Raw genomic sequence first — 24,598 nt, 5'->3', positions numbered from 1 at the left:
CATTTTGACCTGAGATCAGATTCTAAAAATGTCTTCTACATCCTGACAGTTTTCTGAAAAAGCTGTTTCTATGTCTTCGTTCTTCGATTTTTCAAAAATAGCAGACCTACAAGCTCGTAGCACGGCATGCACGCTATGAGCTTGTAGATCTGCTATTTTTCAATAGAGTGATAGTATTTGTTGAAATAAATATATGTTAAATATCCATATATTCTGATGGCATATATATATATATATATATATATATATATATATATATATATATATATATATATATATTTTATCCAATCAGGACAGAGAACTCACAGGGTACAGAAAGGAAGTGAAATTGGAAGTGATGGCACGGAGCAGTGAGCATGCAAAATTGGAACTGGGACACTGTAAAATTGGAACTGACTTTCTCATGATTGCCTGAAATTGGCAACCCACCACTTGAAAAATGTATTTTATGTTTATTAGAGAGCTGGAGAAACGGGAGACCTCTGTTACTGTTGAGAGAAAGAGGTTGCAAAACAGCCAAAAGACGAAAAAATGTTAGTATGTTGGGTGCTGGACAAAAAATAACAGAGAGAATAAAAAGTGTCCACACACAAATTAATGCTCCCAAGTGTATACATTCAGGGACAGATTAACCCCCACGAGGGCCCCTGGGCCATTTTCTGGGGCCCCCATAGCGTGTTTTTATCACACACCTAAATTTAACAAAAATCTATGGCCAATGAAGGTCCCCAGGAGCCCTTTTCAGGGCCTCAAACCCAGTACAGAGCGGTCCAATTTCCCCTTTAGGGCCCCTGAGAGCCAAGGGCCCCTGGCCCAATGGCTAATTTGGCCCTGTATACATTTACTGTGAAAGGTAGCATTAGGTTGTGTCCATGCAGTCTCCAGACTGCAGACTTTTACTGAACTAACAATCTAGCAATGATTACTATCAAAATAGACAATCAATCCATTTGAAACTCTGAGAACTGCATGGGAATGTAAAAATAAAGAAGTATGCTGCCCTGCATCAAAACCGTCAACATCCATATAGTGTTCAAGTTAAATCTAACTCAAATTAAATAATGGTAAATAAATGAGAGGATTTTACTGTGTAGATTTGCCTTTGTCATTTGCCTATGGTCATGAAGTGTGGGTCATGACCGAAAGAATAAGGTCAAATGAGTTTTCTTCGACGGGTGGCTGGCATCTCCCTTAGAGATAGGGTGAGAAGTTCAGTCACACGAGAGAGACTCAGCTGAGGTGGTTCGGGCATCTGGTTAGGATGCCTCTCGGGCGCCTCCCTAGGGAGGTCCTCGACGCACGTCCCACTGGGAGGAGACCCCGGGGCAGACCAAGGCGCAGTTGGAGGAAATACATCGACTCACTGGCCTTGGAACGTCTCGGAATCCCCCAGGAGGAAGTCACTAATGTTGCTCTGGAGAGGGAAGTCTAGCACTCTGGTGGAGCTGTTGCCCCTGCGACCCGACTACGGATAAGCGGTTGAAGATGGATGGATGGAGATTTGCCTTTGTAGCATTACGTGGAAGTGGGGATTGAACCCGGGCCTCCCACTCACCAGACCAACTTCCAACCTGTCGTGCCAATAGGACTGAGCCCGATTGGCAGGGCTGTTGCGGGTTGGGTCTTGGCTGGGGGGGGGGGGGGGGGGGGGGGCTACACCTTCATGATTCACAATATAAGAAAATAGAAATCACTGCAGGCTGTATAGTTTCAGAAGTGATTGCGAACGCAATGAGTACTAACTATGAGACCTAGCAGAACATGTCTGTCTGTCTGTGTGTCACGCTGTAACACCACCCACCCGCCACCAGAGGGCGCAGCTGTATCACACACAAAAACACACACGCACGCACACATACACACACTAAAAAAATAACTTAAAAAAAACTTAACTTAAAAAAACTTAACATAAAAAAAATCTTAAAAAAACACATAAATAATAAAAATATAAGCAGATATTTCTATTTAAGTCAGCAAAGTTGTTATAAAGCACATTTTAATTCTCTAGCAATTTCATAATCCATATTTGAGCAATTATAGCCTAGTTCATTTGATATAAAAATGGTTTAAAACATAATCAAAAGTTAAAATGTAAGAAGATAAACAAATTGATAAATGAATGTGTTTCAATATAGGTCTACACAAAGTAGCATAGGCCTACTGATTGACATAATCAAAGTAGTTGCATATTATGCAACTACTTTGATTATGTTGATTAGAAACAGGTGCTGACTGTCAGTGTGAGAACAGCATGCACTTGTATTAAACCATGTTTTGATAAGTTATTTACCGGTAAACGTTATATCTTTTTTGTATAGTCTACTGTGAGGACAATTTTGACCTAAAGACAAGTCAGCGAGCGAGTAAGCCACAACAAGCTATGATTTAAGCCGAAAGTAGCAATTGTACAATAACACTAGGCTATAGTTCTCAAAGGTGTTTCCAAATGGACCCTTATATTCTATTAAACAGGTCTGTAAGAATGTATAGTAGCACTAGCCCACACTGTAGGCCTATAGCCCACGCTGCTCACCCATAGGCTAGAGTAGGGTGACCAGATGTCCTTCTTTGTGTGGGACAGTCCCTCATTTCCAAGACTTTTCAGGCGTCCCACAAATTGAGACCCTGTCCCACATTGTGACTTGCAGGCATTTGCATCAGTGTTCAAATGTCCTAATAGTTAGTCCCCTAATAGTTGGCCTTCTGTTGTAAAGCTCTCTCATTGTCTCTTCCTGCCAGATGTGTTTTTAAGCCTGTTAAAATAGCATAAAAATAAAGCATGATTTTAAAACAAAATGTGAGACACCAGAGGAGTTTATAAATGATAGCCAATATGCCTATTATGACAATATGACAATAATATGTCAAGGCATTTAATAGCAACTCAAGTAGTAAGAATTGCTATCGCTTGTGTGGGACAAGTGGGATGGGTGGACAGGGTCTCCCCATCCCACTTGTCCCACAGAAGCAATACTTCTGTCCCTCAAATGAACATTTTGGATCTGGTCACCCTAGGCTAGAGAGAGACTTGGAAGTTGAAGTAAAGTTTGAGAACAAGCACGCTACTACTGAAGCTGCACTCAGTGCACTGTCCCCTTGGAGGCGGGGTGTGTATGTTTGGTAGTTGAACATTGTACAGACGCACCGCCCTCCCGGAGCGCTCCGCTACTCACACACACACACACACACACACACACACACACACAGCACTGACTGTGCACAGGACGCAACAAGGGAAGGAAGGTTCACTTTACCCGACTTTCCCTTCTCGTTCGAGGACGACTGACAGCTTCCACAGTCTGCTATGACGTCTCGCAGGTATGTCAGGATTATTATACCGACGTTAATAATTGCTGACATGAATATAGCCCGTGCTATTTATTTATTTTTTAACTTCCCAAACCTCTGACTTCCCCGATTACTAACTCACTGTGGATCAAAACGCTGTTCAAAATCAGCGCACCTTGACTGGCCGACGTTGTAAACGTGTTAACGCGCACTGTCTGTCTGTATGCTTTAGATGTTATTATAGTTAGCTCATGTTGTGGGACTGTTATCAACTATCAACTCAGCTCAGGCTTGTCTGTTTATGCTCTGGCGATTTACAGCAGCAGGAGAAGAGACGGGAGAATTTCCTCTCTCTCTCTCTCTCATATTGGCATGCGAAATATAACGTTTATATCACCAAAGAAATGTAAACACACATAGTCCACTTTACTTGCCAGAATCTGAACCCAGGCATGTTCAGTACACAAGTTTTATGTTAGAAATGTATTGGTCGGCAGCATGTAGAAACTGCCGGATGCTAACTTGTAGGCATATTGAGCATTTTTTTTAATAATTGGCATAATATGTAATATGTAATAACATACACACAATTCCATCATGCATATGATGAAGTAGCATATGATGTGTTTTCTAGCCGCAATTTGCAACTCTAGATTTTTTGAATAATGGGATGAATCTAGAGTTGCAATACCCTCCATTGACTCCTCAGTCCTCACTCATCCAATTTGCGTTTGCGATCTGCTTGTCTTAAACGACGTTAAACTCACCAACATTGCAGCTGTAGTCCAAGCTTGAATTATCCTCTTTCAATCTGCCGAGCTTGTTTTTCATAAAGATCCCCCGTAGAGATGTTATGAGCTACTTTCTGTCAGACATCCTCTGCAGGTTCCCCCCCCCCCGCCCCCCCCCCTTTTTTTCCCCTCACTGTATATATTTCTTTTCCCTTTTTACCTCCTTTTTGATGAATTCCTGTTCTGTCTATAGAAGTGTCTATTTGTACGTCTCTAAATGTTTTGATGATTTGAACATGGTGGACCCTGTTGGAAACAAGTGTAATGCTTAATTGGGTCGTCCACTCACAGTTAACAGCCTTTGTATTGAGTTTGTGCTTGAAATGTACTGTAATTCTGCAAACTGTTAATAAATTCTTCAATCAATCAATCAATCAAGGTGATTCTTTTTCTAAGTGTTGCAGTTTGGAAGCACTCGTTTTCTTTAACGGGTCGCGCTGCTGCCTCCTGCATTATGTGCAAATTGGTACACAGGGCCGTTCACGGCATTCAGTGACTTACGACGAGTGCTTCCAAACTCCAGCACTTAGAAAAAGAATCACCTGCACAGAATTTCTTGACAGAAAGTAGCTCATAACATGTCTACGGTCGATTTTTATGAAACACAAGCTCGGCAGATTGAAAGAAGATAATTCAAGCTTGGACTACAGCTGCAATGTTGGTGAGTTTAACGTCGTTTAAGACAAGCAGATTGCAAACGCAAATTGGATGAGTGGAGAGTCAATGGAGGATATTGCAACTCTAGATTCATCCAATTATAAACAAATCTAGAGTTGCAAATTGCGGCTAGGGGTTTTCATGGTGCTGAATCCATTCCAAGCATTATTGCACAAAAACAATCCTTGGGCTAAAAACGGCCATAGCTGTCATCACAAATGTGATGACGTCAGCACATGCACACAAGTGGCTATGGCCGTTTTTAGCCCAAGGAGTGTTTTTTTTTGTTTTGCGAAACCAATGCTTGGAATGGATTCAGCATCATGAAAACCCCCTAGTTTGACATGTCACGTGCTACATAAAGCATGATGACATTTTGAATTTTTTGCCTTCTGTAGGTTGTTAATGGTATGGTCACATATTATGCCAATTATGAAAATTGCTCAACGTGTGTGTGTGTGTGTGTGTGTGTGTGTGTGTGTGTGTGTGTGTGTGTGTGTGTGTGTGTGTGTGTGTGTGTGTGTGTGTGTGTGTGTGTGTGTGTGTGCGCACGCGCACGCGCCCTGGTCTACTGTACCTATATTTAGTTTGAGCTTTGTCTGTATATGACATAATCAATAGTAATACTGCATCTTATGTCATTTATCTTCATTATGAGAGTGCTCACTGTACTGCAACAGGTGGCCAATGACCATGAACCATAATGCCTAATGATTCATAGATACTCGTGTACTGCTTATACTTATTAAGTTCAAGTTGGAGGTACATTTACGAGTATTTAAAAATTTCCTCCAATATTGTACTTTTTACCCCACTACAATGATTTGAAAGCTTTCCTTTCTAGTTACTTTGCAGATTTCAAATATTAATACAAAACATACATTAAGCACTTACGCCCTATCTTATAGTATTGGAAAATACAAGCTTACACTGGGTCGTGAGCTTTAGATCAGCTAGAACAGAAAAAGATTGACAAATACTACTACTTTTACTTCGATACTTTTGTAGCGTGACACTCAAATTTTCATTTAGTTTCACTTCATTATTGCCAGATCATGTTTTTTTTTTAATGGCCGTGGCTAGTGATTCAGGGCTGGAACCAGACTAGTACTTTTGAGCAATCATTTTGTACTTTTACTCAAGTTTGTAGAGAATAGTGACCTTTTGCACACCTACAGGGACAGTGGGAGCAACCAGTGCGAATAATGAGAGAAAAGAGGTCTTGCACACAAGTAAAAATTTACAGGCCATTTACTTTAAATAGAGCTTTTTTTTATTTTTATTGTGGTATTGCTACATATAAAAAAGTAGTATTTATTTCACCTCTGGTGTTATTAATATAACTGTTTGTTGTCGTTTGTTCGAACAAAAATTCGATAATTTGCTTTGATGGGGAGTTAATACCTGCCAAGGTGACCTCCTCCCACATAGTTGATGGGGAGTTACCTGCCAAGGTGACCTCCCACATAGTTGATGGGGAGTTACCTGCCAAGGTGACCTCCTCCCACATAGCTGCTGTCAGGCAGAAACCTCCTATCTCCATATTTGCACTTTTTATGTTTTATCGTAAATTAACGTCCTGCTTTGTCATACCACAGTGTCACACAAAAGTAGCAAACATAGCCGCTTTACAAGCTCGAAACGCATCGCGATGCACGGCGTTTTGAGCTTGTAAATCGGTTATTTTTGCTATGTTACTTTTTATTTGAACCCCCGAAAAGTAACAGTTTTTGCTATATGAGGTTTCCACCTTACAGAGACTGTGTGGTGTGGGCTTGTCATTAGCAGGAGTTATGTGAAAATAAAAGCCTTGTCAGCCATCTGACAGTTTGCAGTTTACACAAATAGCTTGGCTTTTATATGGGTGGAAAGAAGATAAGACATGCAGCGGAACACATGGGAATAGGAATGCTATCCTGCGTGCAACATCTTGCAGGTGGGCTGCCAAACCCACCAGGATTAGATAACAAAAATCACACCCGTGTGAAGTGAGGTGCGCTAATATATTAAAGTCTAACTCATGTTGATTAGGTGATGAAATGGTGATGTACAACAACCGGTGCCAACACAAACATTAAACGCCATTAACAATAAAGAGACAATATGACGTAATGAGGGACAATATGACGTACATTTTCCCTTCATTGTCAATGGCATTTTTAAAACAAACATTGAACTAAAAACAAACATTAAACCTGTATATAGCGCCCCTCAAAAATAGCAGATCTCCAAGCCCACAATGTGCGGTGTTGAGAGCTTGTAGAACTGCTGTTTTTGAAAATGTTGGATAGGACTTAATAATGAAGCTCACTTTATGTGTATATTAAAATGTACTTGTTTGCTTATATATTAAATTAAACAGAAACTTTAATCAAATAGGCCCATACAAATATTTGACCTCCAAAATCGGGATATGAATTAAAATCAATATCACCATTATTTCGATAATCTTCTATGATTAACGAACAATTACTTATTGATTGATTGATTGATTACTTTATTGAAAAATACATTTCAAAAGGATCGAGTCACAAGAAAGCCGTTAGGCTTGTTTCCGTTGTGGTCCTCTTGGGGACCACAACGCTCACTATTTTTGAACACCTTGTACAACAAAGTATAATACAGGGTTAAGTGGTTCAATCAGACTAATTAATTTAGTCAATTATAAAAAACTGGGTCGATTCCTTTGATATATAAGGGAAAAAAGTTTAGATATAGAATCAGAATCACAATTATTACTTTTCTTCAAGATCTACAAGCTCAAAACTCTTGTAGATCTGCTACTTTTGATGCTTTTGTCACCCTGAGGCCAAGTTAAAGAAGGTAGCAGCAGTTAAAGTGCTGTTCAATAGGTGTGGCCAGTTCTTGTTAACCACCTTCACAGCACGGGTATAATTCACCTCAGGTATAGAAGTACAACTACGGTATGCAAGGTAAATCCGCACGAGGTATACTGTATATATATATTTGGTTAATTGCGCAGCCATTCATTGGACCCCCCCCCCCCCAAAAGAAAATCTGGCATGGGTTAAACTCTAGTTCATTTCTCCCTTTCACAGAACAAAGCCTGTTGAATTCTGGCTGCATTATTGGCCTTTGAATGTGTGTGGATATGGCCAGGATCCCAGTGGATGTGTGTGGATATGGCCAGGATCCCAGTGAATGTGTGTGGATATGGCCAGGATCCCAGTGAATGTGTGTGGATATGGCCAGGATCCCAGTGAATGTGTGTGGATATGGCCAGGATCCCAGTGAATGTGTGTGGATATGGCCAGGATCCCAGTGGATGTGTGTGGATATGGCCAGGATCCCAGTGGATGTGTGTGGATAATGGATATGGCCAGGATCCCAGTGAATGTGTGTGGATATGGCCAGGATCCCAGTGAATGTGTGTGGATATGGCCAGGATCCCAGTGGATGTGTGTGGATATGGCCAGGATCCCAGTGGATGTGTGTGGATAATGGATATGGCCAGGATCCCAGTGGATGTGTGTGGATATGGCCAGGATCCCAGTGGATGTGTGTGGATATGGCCAGGATCCCAGTGGATGTGTGTGGATAATGGATATGGCCAGGATCCCAGTGAATGTGTGTGGATATGGCCAGGATCCCAGTGAATGTGTGTGGATATGGCCAGGATCCCAGTGAATGTGTGTGGATATGGCCAGGATCCCAGTGAATGTGTGTGGATATGGCCAGGATCCCAGTGCACCCTAGGTGGTGTGCACCACCCTAGGTGGTGTGCACCAAATTTCTAAACAGCGCGGTTCCCATTTTTCGAGCCAGTCGGTGACACCGTACATGTGTAGCATTCATGACATCTATTTGTTGAATTTTCGGTCAAGACTTTGCAGTATAAAGTACTGGTTCTCAATGTCGGGTCAGGGGACCACCAGGTGTGAAACGTTACGATGAGAGAGTAGGCTACAAATTGAAGTTGAACCAAATGGATCATCAAGCCCCCTCCCCCCCCCTCAACCTGACTTCGGAAATAGTGGAGGAAAAATCAGCAGCGACAAAATTTCTAAGATCTGTTCCAACCTCCAACCGTTTCCATGTTTAGTCGCCGGCCGGCTCAGACAGACGCGTCTGATGGTTGGTCATTCTATACTTCCTGCCACCAAAGTGCCACGCAGGGGGGGGGGGTCAGGGGGGGGCACAACAATGGCCTGGGTGCAACCTCTGTCTGACAGAGAGGGACGTGTAGAACAGCTGACTCATGTCTATAATATTGCCCACTAAATCTAAAAGCACACGTGAGCCCTCTCTTCACAGCGTCTCCTCTTTAAATAGCTGGTTGGAGACTGGAGATGACGTCACTTTTTTTGTTACACTGATTGGCTGAAGGGGTTGTCTGTCAACGCTGTATTCCCGCAGCCAACCCATGCATTAGGGTCGAGACAGGGTCGAGTGGGTACGAAAATCTTTGATGACGCTTTTTTGATGTAAAAGAGTGGATAGAACAGATCACATAATGAATTCATTGGAAGATCTAAATGTCAGACGTCCTTTGATGAATGACTCTTGAGTGATTCCCACGACCCTCTACCAGTCTACCATATTGCCGAATTTCGTGGAAAACAACAGCACGGAACTGCCAAAAACTGCGAAAAATGGCGGAAACAACATGCCTAGTTAGTTATTGTTCGATTCATCGCAAAAAGTAATCAATATAATGATCGATAACAAAATAATCCATAGTCGCAGCCCTTAGTGAGCTCATAGATTTGTCTATTTTCGACAGTGACACCATGGTAGGTCTAAGTATAAAACAAGGCTAAACTGGTGGCGATGGACCACAAAGGAAAAGCACAGACACAATGCGTCACGCTTTGCACCGTCACAGTCACAAATGGTGTTATACGCATTTTCCACTATTGGAAAGCACCTCTGGCCCTGGTGTTGTGTTTATGGAACAGGCCTTGTCGTCTTGTCACTGAAACTGATTCGACAAAGCTGTGAGCCCATGAGTCAAGTTTTTTTTTTTTTTTTTGCTTTTCTTTTTGGCCGATAAGGCGACAGGAAAACAACTGGCCATGTGGAGCAGTGAGATAGCACAGCCCAACATTTCCAGGAGTGCTCCGAGCCGAGCGCTTAACCCATTTTGACCTGAGATCAGATTCTAAAAACGTCTTCTACATCCTGACAGTTTTCTGTAAAAGCTATGTTTCTATGTCAGTCGTTCTTCGATTTTTCAAAAATAGCGGGCCTACAAGCTCGTAGCGCGCCACTCGGTGGCTCGCTATGAGCTTGTAGATCTGCTATTTTTCAATAGCTAAAGCATAGCATAATGCTAACACCAAAAGGGGTTCCCGTTCAGAATCGCTTAATGTTTTTTCTCTTCCAGATCCATATTTTTGGCGTTGTATTCCTATTAACTCGTGAGGAAGTGAGGGAAACAAAGGAAAGGAATGCAGGAAAAGCTTTGAAAAATGGGCCGCGGTGGGACTGTGAACCCAAAGTATTTACTGGGGGAGTTTTGTGTCTTGAGATGTTGTAGCCATGATGACATCACCCAGTGGTTCTCAAAGTCGGGTCCGGGACCCCCTTGGGTTCTTGAGGGCATTCCAGGGGGTCCACAGCTAAATTGATATAGCATCAACATCAGTTTAACCATTATTACCCTATTGCCTATTTTATTAACCCATTTTGGGCGGGAAACCCTTTTGGTGTTAGCATTATGTTATGCTTTAGCTATTGAAAAATAGCAGATCTACAAGCTCATAGCGCGCCACCAAGTGACTGACATAGAAACATAGCTTTTTCAGAAAACTGTCAGGATGTAGAAGACATTTTTAGAATCTGATCTCAGGTCAAAATGGGTTAATAGGTCAGCTATGTTTGAACATTTCAGAAAACATTTTTGAATAATGTTTTTATCTCCTGTCACAGTACAGTATGTACGGTATGAAACACTGACTGCCTTGATGAATTCACATGGCACCGAAACAACAAATCCTGCAAATCCGGAAATTGTCATCGCTGTCAGGAGGAAAGTTTGCATTCTCAAAAAACGTTGCTAGATCTCAACGTTGTGAGCTTGTAGATCGTCATGAAAAGATGAACCATGGAGATACAAGGTTTCTGCCTTACACTGATGATGATATGATTCATGGAACAATGCTGTTTTCCCACAACTTTTCACAAGTTGAATGAAATGAGGGGAAAAGAGGAACGAGCCACTGACTAACGTTTCCCATCGAACCACCTGTCTATGTGGATGTATTGACGCCACAGCACCACAATTATAGGAAATAGGGCACACAAAGTGGTGGTGCACCTGAACTAATATAGTTGTCTCTATGGAGTGCGTCACGGTTTGCTTGTTTGAACTTACATGTGAAACACTGTGAGGTTTTCAAGATATTACTCAACAGTGGTGGAAAGTATTTAAACACATATTTTAGTATTTTACTCTTCTTCTTTTTGAGTTATGCTCCATTTGAGTATACTTCTCCCAGGCCAGCACTGACTGAAATAATATATTCTCTATGCCAGTGTGTCACTGTGAGCTTGTTTGAACTCAGATGTGAAACATTGTGAGGTTTTCAGGATGCATGCACTATAGGCCTATAGATTATTCAACTATGCTGGTGAATGGCCTCCTGTGGAGCATCTGTTCTGTTTTGAATCAATACACACAGTAATGCAATGTGAATGTAACATTTATCCCTTTCAAACACTAATATGACTTAGGTCATTAAACTTGGGCAGCAGACCAACATTCCTTATTGATTTCTGTAGCAAAATGTAACAATGTCTCTGTGAAATTGCCTTCTCTCTTATAATATTGAGAGAAAGAGCGATGTCTTACATTTTATTACAATTCTCAGGGAGTGGATTGAAATGATTTCCTCAAACGAAACCCATTCTTCCGCAATTGGTTTATGGTATTCTGTTGGCAACCTCACCCTACGGATATGATGCAAGTGCAAAACTCTTAATAAGTAATAACAGTAAATAAACATGTGCTATTCCTGTATAGTAAGTTAGTAACTGAGCTAAAACCAAAGGGTGTCTGTAAAATAGCTCGAACCAGTGCTGGTTATTTAGTTAGGACCCACGACAGTGGTGTTCGATACGAACTTAACCGGGATGTTATAATTTGCTTGGCCAGATATTCCGTCCTATCCAACTGACTCAGGCCAAAGATATTAGAAGATATTCTGCCCCTTAAGTCTCTGACTGTAATCCTTTTATACCTTTTAGTTATATGTGTGTCATAATGACAATGCTATCCAATCGCATATGACGATGACACACGTGTATATCCCTATATGGGGTTCCCACATCAATCCGATGTCAGCATTGGATATTTCCATTATCTCCACATATGGGCCACAAATCATCCCCATATATGGAGATCCAAGTGACGGCCTTTTTATCCCCATATATGGAGATCCATTTGAGAGCCTTCGCAACAGCCACCCCCAGATTTCCCATGGAAATATGTAAAATATCAAGAAGGCTTGAACAGTTCGCCCATTGCAAGCGTACCTGGTCCTTGGGCCACCCCATCGAAGGCGTACCTGGCCCTTGGGCCACCCCATCGAAGGCGTACCTGGCTCTTCGAGCCACCGCGTCAAGAGCGTACCTGTCCCTTGGGCCACCCCATCGAAGGCGTACCTGACTCTTCGAGCCACCGCATCAGGATCGTACCTGGCCCTTGGGCCCCCCCATCAAAGGCGTACCTGGCTCTTCGAGCCACCGCATCATGAGCGTACCTGGCCCTTGGGGTGCTACTACCGTACCATGCATGATGACTGTTCGTCTCCGGTTATGCTCATGGTCATTTCTGCAAGAGTGACCGTCCAGCCTCCTTGCTGGACTACTTCGATCCCTATGAACCTGGACTTCTGGTCTGTCAGCTTGCACTTTCATCTCGATATCCTATCGGTGAACAAAGCCTCTGCCGTCCTCCGACTGCTCCAACATCTATGGGAAGGTTGATATAGCTCCGATGCCCTTGCATCATCATGCTGTCCAGACAATGCTCTCATGATATCCACCAGAGCGTTCCGCTTCCGTCCTCCGACTGCTCCAACATCTATGGGAGGGTTGATATAGCTCCGATGCCCTTGCATCATCATGCTGTTCAGACAATGCTCTCATGATATCGCCACCCCCAGGTTTCCTGTGGAAATCTGCATTACATTAAGAAGGCTTGAACAGTGTCGATGATCCTTCCTGCCACCCCACTAGAAGAGCATCTGACTCCACAGGCCACCCCGTCGGAAGAGCATGGCCATCCCTCCTTTATGATCCTCCGGCTGATCGCTCTTTTGTTCACCAAGGTGATCTCTCTTCTTCCCCCCAGATGTAGGTTTTACCGGTAAACGAGACTGTTGACGACTGCATCTTGTTTGTGAACGTGCCCTTTGCTGACCGTGTCTTACGGGTTCACGAGACGCTCGTCGGCTGCGGTGTCTTACTAGTGCATGGCACCCTCGTCGGCTGCCGTGTGTTACCAGTGAAGGAGATCTTCGTCGGCTGCTGTGTCTTGCTGGTGGAGGAGATCCTCGTCGGCTGCTGTGTCTTGCTGGTGGAGGAGATCCTCGTCGGCTGCTGTGTCTTGCTGGTGGAGGAGATCCTCGTCGACTGCTGTGTCTTGCTGGTGGAGGAGATCCTCGTCGGCTGCTGTGTCTTGCTGGTGGAGGAGATCCTCGTCGGCTGCTGTGTCTTGCTGGTGAAGGAGATCCTCGTCGGCTGTTGTGTCTTGCTGGTGAAGGAGATCTTCGTCCACTGTGGTGTCTTGCTGGTGACAGAGATCCTCGTCGGTTGCTGTGTCTGGCTGGTGAACGAGACCCTCGACGGATGCTTTGTCTTTCTGGTGAACGAGACCCTCGACGGATGCTTTATCTTCCTGGTGAACGAGACGCTCGTCGGGTGTTGTATCTTGCTGGTGAACGAGACCCTCGTCGGATGCTGTGTCTTCCTGGTGAGCTGGATCCTCGTTGGATGCTGTGTCTTCCTGGTGAGCTGGACCCTCGTCGGATGCCGTGTCTTCCTGGTGAGCTGGACCCTCGTCGGATGCTGTGTCTTCCTGGTGAGCTGGACCCTCGTCGGATGCTGTGTCTTCCTGGTGAGCTGGATCCTCGTTGGATGCCGTGTCTTCCTGGTGAGCTGGACCCTCGTCGGATGCTGTGTCTTCCTGCTCCTCGTCGGCTGCTGTATCTTCCTGCTCGGCTGCTGCTTCTTCCTGCTCCTCGTCGGCTGCTGTATCTTCCTGCTCCTCGTCGGCTGCTGCTTCTTCCTGCTCCTCGTCGGCTGCTGTATCTTCCTGCTCCTCTTCGGCTGCTGTATCTTCCTGTTCCTCGTCGGCTGCTGCATCTTCCTGCTCCTCTTCATCCTCGGTAGATTCCGCCATCGGTGGTATATGCATCCAACCAACTGATGCCCAGAACCTCCGGAGCCCACCTGCTCCGAAGGTGAAGTGTGTCCCACCACTTCGGATCCCTGGCATCTAACCAACTGATGTCCAGAACCTCCGGAGCCCACCTGCTCCGAAGGCGAAGTGTGTCCCACCACTTCGGGTCCCCGGCATCTAACCAACTGATGTCCAGAACCTCCGGAGCCCACCTGCTCCGAAGGCGAAGTGTGTCCCACCACTTCGGATTCCTGGCATCTAACCAACTGATGTCCAGAACCTCGAAGTGTGTCCCACCACTTCGGGTTACTGGCATCTAACCAACCGATGTCTAGAACCTCGAAGTGTGTCCCACCACTTCGGGTCCCCGGCATCTCTAAAAGATATCCAAGGTATATGGGTTGTAAGGCCAGACACCTTGGCTAGCATGCCAAAGGTAATAAAAGCTATCCAAGGTATATGGGTTGTAAGGCCAGACACCTTGGCTAGCATGCCAAAGGTAATAAAAGCTATCCAAGGTATATGGGTTGTAAGGCCAGACACCTTGGCTAGCATGCCAAAGGTAATAAAAGCTATCCAAGGTATATGGGTTGTAAGGCCAGACACCTTGGCTAGCATGCCAAAGGTAATAAAAGCTATCCAAGGTATATGGGTTGTAAGGCCAGACACCTTGGCTAGCATGCGTTGACAACGTCCAGAGCCCGTAGGCCCTGGGCCCAAATGATGATTGTTGAAGCGCACCTGCTCCACAAGCTATACCACCTGGTATTGTAGCCTCCTGGCTCCTGGGGAATCCGTCCCACCACCATCCTCTAAGGCCTCCGACATCCTGTTACTGCCGTACGCCCTAATCCGTTCTCGAATGGACCATGTAAAATAGCTCGAACCAGTGCTGGTTATTTAGTTAGGACCCACGACAGTGGTGTTCGATACGAACTTAACCGGGATGTTATAATTTGCTTGGCCAGATATTCCGTCCTATCCAACTGACTCAGGCCAAAGATATTAGAAGATATTCTGCCCCTTAAGTCTCTGACTGTAATCCTTTTATACCTTTTAGTTATATGTGTGTCATAATGACAATGCTATCCAATCGCATATGACGATGACACACGTGTATATCCCTATATGGGGTTCCCACATCAATCCGATGTCAGCATTGGATATTTCCATTATCTCCACATATGGGCCACAAATCATCCCCATATATGGAGATCCAAGTGACGGCCTTTTTATCCCCATATATGGAGATCCATTTGAGAGCCTTCGCAACAGTGTCAAATGTGAGAGTTGTACTTTTACAGCCTAAATGTAGGTATTTGGCTTTTATACTCCCTGATTTATTATTCACTTTGAATTATTGTAGTAGTCGTAATGACAAAGTCTTAGTAGAACTGAAGTCTTTAATGAGTATCGTAACAGTCAATAAGGGGTAGTTTCTATACTGTATGTCAGTGTTTCAGAATGGTGGAATAGCTGGGGGCAAAATGTTCATGTTCTGTACCGTTACACCCTCATACAGCCTGTTGAATAGCTGGGCATAATGTTCATGTTCTGTACCGTTACACCCTCATACAGCCTGTTGAATAGCTGGGCAAAATGTTCATGTTCTGTACCGTTACACCCTCATACAGCCTGTTGAATAGCTGGGCATAATGTTCATGTTCTGTACCGTTACACCCTCATACAGCCTGTTGAATAGCTGGGCATAATGTTCATGTTCTGTACCGTTACACCCTCATACAGCCTGTTGAATAGCTGGGTAAAATGTTCATGTTCTGTACCGTTACACCCTCATACAGCCTGTTGAATAGCTGGGCATAATGTTCATGTTCTGTACCGTTACACCCTCATACAGCCTGTTGAATAGCTGGGTAAAATGTTCATGTTCTGTACCGTTACACCCTCATACAGCCTGTTGAATAGCTGGGCATAATGTTCATGTTCTGTACCGTTACACCCTCATGTTCTGTACCGTTACACCCTCATGTTCTGTACCGTTACACCCTCATACAGCCTGTTGAATAGGATACCGTTACACCCTCATACAGCCTGTTGAATAGCTGGGTAAAATGTTCATGTTCTGTACCGTTACACCCTCATACAGCCTGTTGAATAGGAGTTCTGTACCGTTACACCCTCATACAGCCTGTTGAATATGAGTTCTGTACCGTTACACCCTCATAGAGCCTGTTGAATAGGAGTTCTGTACCGTTACACCCTCATACAGCCTGTTGAATAGGAGTTCTGTACCGTTACACCCTCATACAGCCTGTTGAATAGGAGTTCTGTACCGTTACACCCTCATACAGCCTGTTGAATAGGAGTTCTGTACCGTTACACTCTCATACAGCCTGTTGAATAGGAGTTCTGTACCGTTACACCCTCACACAGCCTGTTGAATAGGAGTTCAACATTGTGTGGTTAGTTATTAACTGTTAATGTCAGAGGTAGAGAGCTCACTGCGGAACCAAGGCAATTGTTCCATGTTAGCGTCCTCTAGAAACAGGGCCTAACACGGGGGTAAAAGTCACTAATGTGCGACGTGCGTTCTATAGAAGTTCATTTGTCAAAGCAAGTTTATTTGTGTATCAGATTTCAACAACGGGGCATTACATCATGCAAACGAAGCGCATTATGAGAGCCAGGTTATTCCAATGAAAGCTATGGCGAGCTCCTCTCGCCAAAGAATAGACTGATTTATTTCCCTTCTATGGATGCATAAATCCCGATTCACACTTCGTCGTACAATGGCGTGGTGCTCTGAAAATAGCCGATGTGCAAGCTCAGTCACAATGCGCTGTCATGCCGCTGTGGTCTTGCATATTGGCTATTCTCAGCTCGTCGGCATGCCACGCAGTGTTGCCAAGAGATGTGGAGCATCCAGTGATGGAGGGTGGATTTTACAACACCCTCCGCCGCCACCGCGCCCCCAACCCAGATCATCATCAGCATGGCTAAAAACAACTCCGACATTACCCCCCCAAAAACCCACACACCCCCCGGGGCTAGTCTGGGACCAGTAACAGTAACCTGACGGGGGTCTCTAAAGCCACGCTGGCTGGCCGGTACTAAATATATCACCTTTTTGTCAGCACCGGGCCCCGCTGGGGGGGGTGGCTTTAAATAGCCCAGCGCTGTATTGAACTTGAGACATTATGTAAGAGGATAGAGCAGAAGCAGAGGCTGGATGCACGTGGGGCCTCTGTCACTAATCCCCGCCTCCCCCCCCCACACACACACACGGCCACAGCCAGCCAGCCGGCCGGCCGGCAGAGAGAGGCCGTTGTGCCGTGGCTGCCTGCGGCCTTAACCTACAGCCTCCAGCTGTCCTCTGTCTCTCTGTGTGTGTATACTCTGTCCTCTGTCTCTCTCTGTGTGTGTATACTCTGTCCTCTGTCTCTCTCTCTCTCTGTGTGTGTGTATACTCTGTCCTCTGTCTCTCTGTGTGTGTGTGTGTGTGTGTGTGTGTGTGTGTGTGTGTGTGTGTGTGTGTGTGTGTGTGTGTGTGTGTGTGTGTGTGTGTGTGTGTGTGTGTGTGTGTATACTCTGTCCTCTGTCTCTCTGTGTGTGTGTGTGTGTATACTCTGTCCTCTATGTCTCTCTCTCTGTGTGTGTATACTCTGTCCTCTGTCTCTCTCTCTCTCTGTGTGTGTGTATACTCTGTCCTCTGTCTCTCTGTGTGTGTGTGTGTGTGTGTGTATACTCTGTCCTCTGTCTCTCTGTGTGTGTGTGTGTGTGTGTGTATACTCTGTCCTCTGTCTCTCTGTGTGTGTGTGTGTGTGTGTGTGTGTGTGTGTGTGTATACTCTGTCCTCTCTGTCTCTCTCTCTGTGTGTGTATACTCTGTCCTCTCTGTCTCTCTCTCTGTGTGTGTATACTCTGTCCTCTGTCTCTCTCTGTGTGTGTATACTCTGTCCTCTGTCTCTCTGTGTGTGTGTATACTCTGTCCTCTCTGTCTCTCTCTCTGTGTGTGTGTGTATACTCTGTCCTCTGTCTCTCTCTTTCTCTCTCTGTGTGTGTGTGTATACTCTGTCCTCTCTGTCTCTCTGTGTGTACTCTGTCCTCTCTGTCTCTCTGTGTGTACTCTGTCCTCTCTGTCTCTCTGTGTGTACTCTGTCCTCTCTGTGTGTACTCTGTCCTCTCTGTCTCTCTGTGTATACTCTGTCCTCTGTCTCTCTCTGTGTGTGTACTCTGTCCTCTCTGTCTCTCTGTGTGTACTCTGTCCTCTGTCTCTCTCTGTGTGTGTATACTCTGTCCTCTCTGTCTCTCTCTCTGTGTGTGTGTATACTCTGTCCTCTGTCTCTCTCTTTCTCTCTCTGTGTGTGTGTGTATACTCTGTCCTCTGTCTCTCTCTTTCTCTCTCTCTCTGTGTGTGTATACTCTGTCCTCTCTGTCTCTCTCTGTGTGTGTATACTCTGTCCTCTGTCTCTCTCTTTCTCTCTCTCTCTGTGTGTGTATACTCTGTCCTCTCTCTCTCTCTCTGTGTGTGTATACTCTGTCCTCTCTGTCTCTCTCTCTGTGTGTGTATACTCTGTCCTCTCTCTCTCTCTCTCTCTCTGTGTGTGTATACTCTGTCCTCTCTCTCTCTCTCTGTGTGTGTATACTCTGTCCTCTCTGTCTCTCTCTCTGTGTGTGTATACTCTGTCCTCTCTCTCTCTCTCTCTCTCTGTGTGTGTATACTCTGTCCTCTCTGTCTCTCTCTCTGTGTGTGTATACTCTGTCCTCTCTGTCTCTCTCTGTGTGTGTATACTATGTCCTCTCTGTGTTTGTGTCTGTCTCTCTTTCTCTCTCTCTCTCTCTCTCTCTCTCTCTCTCTCTCTCTCTCTCTCTCTCTCTCTCTCTCTCTCTCTCTCTCTCTCTCTCTCTCTCTCTCTCTCTCCCCCCCTCTCTGCCCCAGGCCAGATACAGGGGAGTGGGGCGCCTGGTTGTTGTCAAAAGGAAACCTATTCTTGGAAAGCCCTTGGCCACTGCTGCCGTCACGGTCTGCTTAGGAGGAGGAGGACCAGGACTAGATGAGAAATGCAGGCACAATGTGGACATGCATATATTGGTGACTTTGTGTTGCAATGACGATCATTTGCTGCGAGTCTGTCTGAGTGCAGGCACGTTTAGAAGTTACAGCCAAGCGTGGACATAAAAGTTAATCATTAGGGAAAGCATGCAGAAAGAGAGAGAGAGAGAGAGTACAGTGAGGTAGGGAGATAAGGCCAACGAAAAGGGTAGACAAAAATGGTACCATCTTATAAGCATTAGCAAGGACCAATTATACGACGATAAGGTTTGAAAATGGGTGAGAAAAAAAATCGGTGTGGGTGAGGGGGATGGGCAGCTTGAAAAGGGGTCTAAAACGCCCTTAAATCCACCCCTGGGTGGTTCATGGCAGGCCGGACAGGAGCGGAGGCTCTGGAGAAGTCTTAACTCGGCAGCTTAGTAGAATGAATGTCACAGGGGACATTTAAGAAGCTTTCAGCCCGCATAGTGCCCTGTCTAGCCACCGCTCTGTGAAGTGACGGAACACGACCTTGTGGAGAAAGTCTTGCACTGTGTCCTGGATTGACTTGGTAGTGGTCTCACTGTGTCCTGGATTGACTTGGTAGTGGTCTCACTGTGTCCTGGATTGACTTGGTAGTGGTCTCATCTCATTGTGTGTCCTGGATTGACTTGGTAGTGGTCTCATCTCATTGTGTGTCCTGGATTGACTTGGTAGTGGTCTCATCTCATTGTGTGTCCTGGATTGACTTGGTAGTGGTCTCATTGTCTCACTGTGTCCTGGTTTGACTGGGTAGTGGTCTCACTGTGTCCTGGATTGACTGGGTAGTGGTCTCATTGTGTCCTGGTTTGACTTGGTAGTGGTCTCATTGTCTCACTGTGTCCTGGATTGACTGGGTAGTGGTCTCACTGTGTCCTGGATTGACTTGGTAGTGGTCTCACTGTGTCCTGGATTGACTTGGTAGTGGTCTCATTGTGTCCTGCATTGACTTGGTAGTGGTCTCATTGTCTCACTGTGTCCTGGATTGACTTGGTAGTGGTCTCATTGTCTCACTGTGTCCTGGATTGACTTGGTAGTGGTCTCACTGTGTGGATTGACTTGGTAGTGGTCTCATTGTGTTGATTGACTTGGTAGTGGTCTCACTGTGTGGATTGACTTGGTAGTGGTCTCATTGTGTGGATTGACTTGGTAGTGGTCTCATTGTGTGGATTGACTTGGTAGTGGTCTCATTGTGTGGATTGACTTGGTAGTGGTCTCATTGTGTGGATTGACTTGGTAGTGGTCTCATTGTTTCCTGGATTGACTTGGTAGTGGTCTCATGGTGTGGATTGACTTGGTAGTGGTCTCATTGTTTCCTGGATTGACTTGGTAGTGGTCTCATTGTGTGGATTGACTTGGTAGTGGTCTCATTGTTTCCTGGATTGACTTGGTAGTGGTCTCATTGTGTGGATTGACTTGGTAGTGGTCTCATTGTGTGGATTGACTTGGTAGTGGTCTCATTGTGTGGATTGACTTGGTAGTGGTCTCTCATTGTGTGGATTGACTTGGTAGTGGTCTCATTGTGTGGATTGACTTGGTAGTGGTCTCATTGTGTTGATTGACTTGGTAGTGGTCTCATTGTGTTGATTGACTTGGTAGTGGTCTCATTGTGTTGATTGACTTGGTAGTGGTCTCTCATTGTGTGGATTGACTTGGTAGTGGTCTCATTGTGTGGATTGACTTGGTAGTGGTCTCATTGTGTTGATTGACTTGGTAGTGGTCTCTCATTGTGTGGATTGACTTGGTAGTGGTCTCATTGTGTGGATTGACTTGGTAGTGGTCTCATTGTGTTGATTGACTTGGTAGTGGTCTCATTGTGTGGATTGACTTGGTAGTGGTCTCATTGTGTTGATTGACTTGGTAGTGGTCTCATTGTGTTGATTGACTTGGTAGTGGTCTCTCATTGTGTGGATTGACTTGGTAGTGGTCTCTCATTGTGTGGATTGACTTGGTAGTGGTCTCATTGTGTGGATTGACTTGGTAGTGGGCTCTCATTGTGTGGATTGACTTGGTAGTGGGCTCTCATTGTGTGGATTGACTTGGTAGTGGTCTCTCATTGTGTGGATTGACTTGGTAGTGGTCTCTCATTGTGTGGATTGACTTGGTAGTGGTCTCATTGTGTGGATTGACTTGGTAGTGGTCTCTCATTGTGTGGATTGACTTGGTAGTGGTCTCATTGTGTGGATTGACTTGGTAGTGGTCTCTCATTGTGTGGATTGACTTGGTAGTGGTCTCATTGTGTTGATTGACTTGGTAGTGGTCTCTCATTGTGTGGATTGACTTGGTAGTGGTCTCATTGTGTGGATTGACTTGGTAGTGGTCTCATTGTGTGGATTGACTTGGTAGTGGTCTCATTGTGTGGATTGACTTGGTAGTGGTCTCTCATTGTGTGGATTGACTTGGTAGTGGTCTCATTGTGTGGATTGACTTGGTAGTGGGCTCTCATTGTGTGGATTGACTTGGTAGTGGGCTCTCATTGTGTGGATTGACTTGGTAGTGGGCTCTCATTGTGTGGATTGACTTGGTAGTGGTCTCTCATTGTGTGGATTGACTTGGTAGTGGTCTCATTGTGTGGATTGACTTGGTAGTGGTCTCTCATTGTGTGGATTGACTTGGTAGTGGTCTCATTGTGTGGATTGACTTGGTAGTGGTCTCTCATTGTGTGGATTGACTTGGTAGTGGTCTCATTGTGTTGATTGACTTGGTAGTGGTCTCTCATTGTGTGGATTGACTTGGTAGTGGTCTCATTGTGTGGATTGACTTGGTAGTGGTCTCATTGTGTGGATTGACTTGGTAGTGGTCTCATTGTGTGGATTGACTTGGTAGTGGTCTCTCATTGTGTGGATTGACTTGGTAGTGGTCTCATTGTGTGGATTGACTTGGTAGTGGTCTCATTGTGTGGATTGACTTGGTAGTGGTCTCATTGTGTGGATTGACTTGGTAGTGGTCTCATTGTGTAGATTGACTTGGTAGTGGTCTCATTGTGTGGATTGACTTGGTAGTGGTCTCTCATTGTGTGGATTGACTTGGTAGTGGTCTCTCATTGTGTGGATTGACTTGGTAGTGGTCTCTGTGTGAATTGACTTGGTAGTGGTCTCATTGTGTGGATTGACTTGGTAGTGGTCTCATTGTGTGGATTGACTTGGTAGTGGTCTCTCATTGTGTGGATTGACTTGGTAGTGGTCTCTCATTGTGTGGATTGACTTGGTAGTGGTCTCTCATTGTGTGGATTGACTTGGTAGTGGTCTCATTGTGTGGATTGACTTGGTAGTGGTCTCATTGTGTTGATTGACTTGGTAGTGGTCTCTCATTGTGTGGATTGACTTGGTAGTGGTCTCATTGTGTGGATTGACTTGGTAGTGGTCTCTCATTGTGTGGATTGACTTGGTAGTGGTCTCATTGTGTGGATTGACTTGGTAGTGGTCTCATTGTGTGGATTGACTTGGTAGTGGTCTCATTGTGTGGATTGACTTGGTAGTGGTCTCATTGTGTGGATTGACTTGGTAGTGGTCTCATTGTGTGGATTGACTTGGTAGTGGTCTCTCATTGTGTGGATTGACTTGGTAGTGGTCTCATTGTGTGGATTGACTTGGTAGTGGTCTCTCATTGTGTGGATTGACTTGGTAGTGGTCTCTCATTGTGTGGATTGACTTGGTAGTGGTCTCATTGTGTGGATTGACTTGGTAGTGGTCTCATTGTGTTGATTGACTTGGTAGTGGTCTCATTTTGTGGATTGACTTGTTAGTGGTCTCATTGTGTGGATTGACTTGGTAGTGGTCTCTCATTGTGTTGATTGACTTGGTAGTGGTCTCATTGTGTGGATTGACTTGGTAGTGGTCTCTCATTGTGTTGATTGACTTGGTAGTGGTCTCATTGTGTGGATTGACTTGGTAGTGGTCTCTCATTGTGTGGATTGACTTGGTAGTGGTCTCATTGTGTGGATTGACTTGGTAGTGGTCTCATTGTGTTGATTGACTTGGTAGTGGTCTCATTTTGTGGATTGACTTGTTAGTGGTCTCATTGTGTGGATTGACTTGGTAGTGGTCTCTCATTGTGTTGATTGACTTGGTAGTGGTCTCATTGTGTGGATTGACTTGGTAGTGGTCTCTCATTGTGTTGATTGACTTGGTAGTGGTCTCATTGTGTGTACATGGGTGGAAAAACGTAACAGACAACGTCTCTGTTGGGTAGAAACTTTGTATTTCCTACATATTTCGATTGTTTTTTGTTTTTTTTGTCTACTCTATTTCACCATCTTTAACATGTTTGGAAAGTATAAGTGGAAGTGGTTAAGTACTTAAGTGTGTCTATGGGTTTAAATATTGAACCAATGAGAAGCATTAACAAGAGCGTGTGACTAAATAACTATATCGGATCCATTGGAAAACCGGTTCTTTTTCACATTTCCTGAAAAATCACAGTTTTGGACATACAATAATATTTCCACCCGACGCCGGTAGCAGTCTTCCTGTGGGTGGAAAATAGTCTTGGGGTCAAGACTAGTCTGCTGCGCTCTGAGAGAAAAACACGGCTGATTTTTTGTTTTTGTTTTGATTAGCCGTTCCAATATCGTGGTTAAAGCACGACTAGAAAGCTGTTCAGATTGCTTCCTCGAAACGACCTGTTGTATAATTAGTCTTTTTTACATCCTGTTTACATGGAGTGTAATATTCGCTGCAGCCTTTCACCTGATGCCCCCAAGGGGCCAGTGAGGCTCTCCAACGTTGAAGCACTGGGCCCTAGTGGTAAGAGGAGGGACTGCAGGCGGACCCGTGGAAGAATGATGAGGAAACCCCATGCAGCTGGGCTTTAACGTTGAGCACGTTTGCACTTCCGCATTTTGGGCTCCAAATCGAAAAAAAGGCAGAAGTAGAAGGCTCTTCCGGGTGCTTCAAAACGCCACTGAGCAACTTCCACTGACATGAATTGCGGGGGGGGGGGGGGGGGGGGGCGGAGCTTCGCGCCAGTTCAGTCTCTATCCTTCTTTATACTCTATGGATGCGCCCCGCCACTACCACCCAGTGAGGAATAGCCCGACAGATGTTCCACAGAATCCGACATAGACAGGATTAAAATACATTTCTATTGAAAAATACTAACTAATACAAAGTGCACACAGGTCCCGAATGTCGAGTAAACATCTGTGGCAACAGGGTCAGCACTATTGTTTTTGTACGTACATGTATGGAGAAGTATATGGGCTTAGTTTGCGCGTGGATTTCCACTGACTATAGGGAGGCATAGAGACCAAGACTATCGTATAGATACCATGGTAAAAGTCAGACTTGATGAAATACATCTGTGATAGTCTTGATCCAAGGCTAGGTGGAAAACTAAAAATATCCCGAGGCGCTTTGTGCCCTGAAGATATACAGTATTCTCCTGGGGTTTCTCTTTCTACTTCTGTACTTGAACCGTCTTACTTTGCCTGCTTTTGTGGCTGTGCCTCTCTCGCAGGTTCTTT

The 24,598-nt window shown here is 44.9% G+C and overlaps 1 protein-coding gene across 2 annotated transcripts in view; it reads left to right on the top strand.

Moving 5' to 3' along the window:
• The first annotated feature begins 3,196 nt into the window (after positions 1-3,196).
• Positions 3,197-24,598, top strand: part of ptpn11b (protein tyrosine phosphatase non-receptor type 11b) — a 119,345-nt gene continuing 97,943 nt past the window's right edge. For both annotated transcript variants that reach the window (XM_079489755.1, XM_079489756.1), the window contains exon 1: positions 3,197-3,318. In XM_079489755.1, the coding sequence (XP_079345881.1) occupies positions 3,305-3,318 (14 nt within the window). In that variant the 5' untranslated portion in view covers positions 3,197-3,304. The remainder of the gene's footprint in view (positions 3,319-24,598) is intronic.

Source organism: Electrona antarctica, assembly GCF_951216825.1.
Source record: "Electrona antarctica genome assembly, chromosome: 2".
In the NCBI taxonomy this organism is placed as follows: domain Eukaryota; kingdom Metazoa; phylum Chordata; class Actinopteri; order Myctophiformes; family Myctophidae; genus Electrona; species Electrona antarctica.
This window is presented reverse-complemented; position numbering and strand designations above follow the sequence as displayed.